Source organism: Elephas maximus, chromosome 7 (genome assembly GCF_024166365.1).
Source record: "Elephas maximus indicus isolate mEleMax1 chromosome 7, mEleMax1 primary haplotype, whole genome shotgun sequence".
Lineage (NCBI taxonomy): Eukaryota > Metazoa > Chordata > Mammalia > Proboscidea > Elephantidae > Elephas > Elephas maximus.
In genome coordinates this window covers 56,289,716-56,295,408 of record NC_064825.1, presented here as the reverse complement: position 1 = coordinate 56,295,408, position 5,693 = coordinate 56,289,716, and the positions used below count along the sequence as shown (strand labels likewise).

The 5,693-nt window shown below is 37.9% G+C and overlaps 1 protein-coding gene across 1 annotated transcript; it reads right to left on the bottom strand.

The window, feature by feature from the left end:
- Positions 1-347: 347 nt before the first annotated feature.
- On the bottom strand, positions 348-1,280 carry LOC126079225 (olfactory receptor 51L1-like). The gene has a single exon (XM_049890156.1). The coding sequence runs from the start codon at positions 1,278-1,280 to the stop codon at positions 348-350; it is 933 nt and encodes a 310-aa protein (XP_049746113.1).
- Positions 1,281-5,693: the final 4,413 nt, after the last annotated feature.

Here is a 5,693-nt window from a genome sequence, read left to right as displayed (position 1 = left end):
ATGTTCATGAAATCCCAGAATAATGAGGGAGACAAATATGTGCACTGGAATTGTGAACATAGAATACTTCACAGTTTTATATATAAACCAAACCAAAAACCAAACCCAGTGCCATTGAGTCGATTCCGACTCATAGTGACCCTATAGGACAGAGTAGAACTGCCCCATAGAGTTTCCAAGGAGTGCCTGGCGGATTCAAACTGCCAACCCTTTGGTTAGTAGCTGTAGAACTTAACCACTATGCCACCAGGGTTTCCAAATCTTATATATACATATTTTCCCAAAGTAGAAGTTAATTTCATAAGAATTGCTCCAAAAATATTCAAATGACCATAAAGTTCTCTCTGCTATATTTTTAGTAGATTTCCCAGAATACGGGTACGTATCTCCCGGGTCTTAATGCAGTACACGACAGGGTTGAGAACAGGAGGGACTAATAAGTACACATAGCCCATGATAATGTGCACCACAGCTGGAACATGCTTCCCAAAACGATGGATAATGGACACTCCCAGCATAGGAACATAGACCAGCAACACAGCACAGATGTGGGATACACAAGTGTTGAGGGCCTTGAATTGTTCTTCCCGGGAGGCAATGCCTAGCACAGTGATCAGGATCTTCAAATAAGAGAGGAGGATGAACAAAGAGTCCAGTCCAAAGGTGATGAGAATGATAATGAGGCCATAGATGCTATTGATGCGGTGGTCAGAACAGGAAAGCTTGATTATATCAGGGTGAAGACAGTAAGAGTGGGACAGCACATTGGCCTTACAAAACTTCAGCTTCTTAAGGAGAAAGGGTCCTGGGAAGATGACAGCCACAGCCCTTATCAAAAGCCCCACACCTATCTTGACAATGGTGACTTTAGTCAAAATAGTAGTGTACCTGAGTGGGTTGGAGATGGCCACAAAGCGGTCAAAGGCCATGGCCAGTAGGATGCCTGATTCCATTAGGGAGAAAACATGGATGAAGAACATCTGGGTAAGGCAGGCATCAAACTCTATTTCAGGGACATTGAACCAGAAAAGCTTGAGCAAAGTAGGTAGGGTGGAAGCACAGAGCCCCAGGTCACTAGCAGCCAGCATGGAGAGAAAAAGGTACATGGGTGCATGAAGTGACTCTTCCACCTGGATAACCACTAAAATTGTACAGTTACCCAGAAGGGCAATTAGGTACAGGGAACAAAACAAAATAGAGATCACTGGATGTGAGGCCTCCAGGCCAGGGAAACCAGTCAGAAGAAAGGGTTTGTAGGTACTGCTGTTGAAAAGGATCATGATATCTAATTTATAATACAAAGATCAGTAGTCACTTTTCTCCACAGTAAGAGAGTCAGGGTTAGCGTATCATCACCATTTTCACTTCCTAAGAAAAATTTGGAGTACAAAGGTCAATAGTTGCTTCTCCCTAAAGTGATAGAGTCTGGATTAACACATCATCACCATTATCCTTTGTAATGAATAAGTCTATATCATGAGCTTATGCTAGACACTACATAGAATCAGTTCACCTTCTTTTCAAAGCTAGAGTCAAAGAGAAGCTTGGAACCACTAGTAAACTTTGATACAACAAATCTTATAAAAACTCATATTAACTGTTTGATTTCCCCATATACAACTAATTTAAATAGGGCATGAAATATCCTGTATAAATAAAATATCTACATGGTTTTCAATATGAAATATGATTACATGTGCTGTGAGAGGACAACCTAATACTAATTTGGTAGATTAAAGTCTGAAGGAATTGGTAGGAAGTAGAAAAACACGCTCCCTTATTCTTGGCTTATATTATTTGTCTTCATAGGCATTAAGAAAATTGAGTGAGAGAAACAAAGGCAAGATATATATGTCATCCATAAAGGATCCCTATCCAAGCAACACCCATGGCGGCAGCAGTCAAGAAATTAAACTACATATTGCATTGGATAAATCTGTAGTAAAAGATCTCTTTAAAGTGTTTAAAAGCAAAGATTTCACTTTGAAGACTAAAGTATGCCTGATCCAAGCCATGGTATTTTCAATCGCTTCATATGCATATGAAAACTGAAAACTGGGCAATGGATAAGGTAGATTGAAGAAGAATTGATTCCTCTGAATTCTGGTGTTGGCAAAGAATATTGAACACACCATGCACTCCCAGAAGAATGAACAAATCTGTCTCGGAAGAAGTACAGCCAGGGTGTTCTTTAGAAGCGAAGATGGTGAGACTTCATCTCACATTCTTTGGAGATATTTTCAGGAAGGCCCAGTCCCTGGAGGAGGACATCATGCTTGGTAAATTAGATGGTCAGAGAAAAAGAGGAAGACCCTCAACAAGGTGGATTGACACCGTGGCTGCAACTATGGGCTCAAATATAGCCACAATTGTGAGGATAACACAGGTCCAGGCAGCATTTTGTTCTATTGTACATAGAGTCACTATGAATCAGAACCAACTCGACGGCACCTAACAAGAACAACAACAACTACATTCTTGGCTTGTATTATCTGTAATTCATAGGCAGTAAGAAAATTAAGTGGGAGAAACAAAGGGAAGATATGAACGCCATCCATGAAGTTTCCCTATCCATGCAGAGAGGACTGCAACCTCTATCCCTGATTAGATTAAATAAGAATCTGTCTCTATACACAATTGCAGGGATGTGTTGCATTAAAATAGTCACTCCATGTGTGTCAGAGTAGAACTGTGCTCCACAGGATTTTCAATGGCTGATTTTTTAGGAAATATATTGCCAGGTCTTTCTTCCAAACAGCCTCTTGGTGAATTAGAACCTTTGACCTTTCAGTTAGCAGCTGTGTGTAAGTTAACCATTCGCATCACCCAGGGACTAAAACAAGACAATGGTTGAGGAAATCCATATAACATCCCTACCCCTGACATTAGCTATGTAATTTTGGTTAAATTGCTCTGCTATCTGAATTTTAGTTTAGCTCCTTTAAAAAAAAAAAAAAAAAAATGTAAAGAATGTGGGATTAAATAAGTGACATTTTAAAGCACTTTCTCATGGGGAATTTTTAAGTAAAATTTTGTATCTATTTTTTTAACAAATATATATAGATGTAAACAGATATATATACATATATATGTGTATATATGGAAACTCTGGTGGCGTACTGGTTATGAGCTATGGCTGCTAACGAAATGGTCAGCAGTTCAAATCAACCAGGTGCTCCTTGGGAACCTTATGGGGCAGTTCTACTCTGTCCTACAGGGTTGCTATGAGTCAGAGATGACTCGATGGCAATGGATTTATTTATATATATATATATATATATATATATATATATATATATATAAAATTACTATGTTCCTACAAAGCAGCCTTCTGTGGACACTGTGTTTTCTATTCGAAATATAAACTGGAACGAATTATTATAAATTTCATTAATGCAATGGGAGCAAATATATTGTGTGTCAGGGAATGCTCCCTGGGAGGTAATATTAAGCCAATATCCAATTTAAGCTAATATACAAGGGTAAGTAGGAAATGCCCACAGGGTCGTGTGGTGGGAAAGGAGTACACTGGAAAGGGAGAAAAGTATGCATAAAGGCCATGCATCAAAAGAGAGGCTGTCACAATTTGGAATCTATAAATATTCGGAGAAGAGTTTTCACATGTGAAGAAAGGCTTGACTTGGAGAGTAACATGGAATAAGCTGGGGAAGTAAGCAACTTTAAGGAGTATTTGCATAATTTTCAAATAATGAAACAAATATTAGGGTGTTAACTTTAAGTGTGTATGTGTGTGAAAGTCCATGTATGTTTCGCTATGGTCAATGGGATTGTTACATTCATATTTTTAAGAGGTAATACTAAGTGCATTATGGAGAATTGATTGTAAGGGAGAATTTCATTGTTCACAAGGTTCTAACCCCGTCTCAGCGAAGCAGTAATTTACAATTACTGCTAAAATGTCTTTGGAGGTGTAGCACTTCACAAGAACGTTCCTTTAAAATTTACTAAAACTTTATGTATTAAAAAAAAATTAGTTTTCCCTTATTATGTAGGTGAGAAATAGAGCTTAGAGAAGTAAAGTGACTTACTCCAGAAATGCTACAAACTGGGAGGACTGGGACTTTAACTGGGTGGAGAAGACAAAGCATGGAATCCCTGAATTTTGCTACACAGGGTGTTGGTTCCTTACTTAGCTGTACTGTTGCATGAACACAAAAGCACAGACTCTCTTTGGTTCAGTAGTTGTGTGACCTTGAGCAATTTACTTAATCTTTTCAGGCCTAAGTTTATGCATATATATTGTGGTGATTAACAATAACTAATAATATCTAATGAATAGGGGTGCTGTAAGGAGTAGTAAGGCTAAGTGTGCTAATGAATTAAGTAGACAATATGCAAGAAACACTGTTGGCTTAGTGGTTAAGAGCTACATCTGCTACCCAAAAGATCAGCAGTTTGAATCCACCAGGCCCTCCTTGGAAATCTGATCAGGCGTTTCTACTCTGTCCTATAGGGTTGCTGTGAACGGGAATAGACTCAACGGCAAGGAGATTTTTTTTTTTTTAATGCAAAAAAAGATAGGTAATGTAAGCAGAGAGATGGAAACTCAAAGAAAGAATCAGAAGGAAATGCTAGAAATGAAAAAAAAAAAAACTGTAACAGCAATGAAGAGTGCCTTTTATAGGCTCATTAGCAGACTGAACATGGCTGAGGAAATAATGAATGAGTTTAAAGATATTTCTGTAGAAACTCACCAAACCATAAATTAAAGAGAGAAAAGACTGAGGAAAAAAAAAAAAAAAGGTAAAGCAATATTCAAGACCTGTGGGACAATTACAAAGGTAGTAACATACAGGTAAGGGAATTACCAGAATGAGAACAAATGAAGACAGGAACAAAAGAAATATTTGAAGTGACTATGACTGAAAAATTTCCAGTATTTATAACAGACACGAAACTACAGATCCTAGAAACTCAGAGAATAGAAAGCAGGATACATACTACAAAATTTAGATCCAGGTATACTGCATTCAAACTGCAGAAATTCAGAGACAAAGAAGCAATTTTGAAAAAAAAGCCAGGGAAGCACTTTATCTATACAGGTATTTTTGTTGTCACAGCACTAGATAACTATGACAGCCACATAACTATAATAAGAGATTTATGAATTAGAGAAAACTTCTTTAGAAATCTTGAGAAATAAAAGAGTGGAGAGAAATATTCAGAGTGTTAAAGCAAAAAAAGAAAGCAACCAACCTAGAATATTGCATCTGGTAAAATTATCCTTCAAAAGGAAAGGAAAAACAAGGACTTTCTCAGAGAAATAAAAATTGGTTGATGATTGGGCCAAAGGATGGAATGATATCGATTGAATCGCATCACCCAAAAATATGTCTTATAAATTCTGACCTCTAGGACTGCGGTTGAGGCCTGGTTGCACAGTGGTTAAAAGCTTGGTTGCTAACCAAAAGCTCGGCAGTTTGAATCCACCAGCCACTCCTTGGAAACCCTATGGGGTTCTGCTTTTATGTATAGGGTCCCTAAGAGTTGGAATCAACTCGATGACATGGGTAAGACTGTGATTATAATCCCATCTGAAAATGGGTTGTCTTTGTTATGTTAATAAGTCAGCATTACTGTAGGATGTGTTTTGACTCAATCCCTTACAAGATATTAAAGGAGAAGATTAAAGAATTAGAGATGAGGGGAGAGAGATGCCAAGCCGTAGAAAC

Excerpts from the sequence above, each read along its gene's own strand:
- LOC126079225 (XM_049890156.1), bottom strand. The coding sequence starts at position 1,280 with ATGATCCTTTTCAACAGCAGTACCTACAAACCCTTTCTTCTGACTGGT.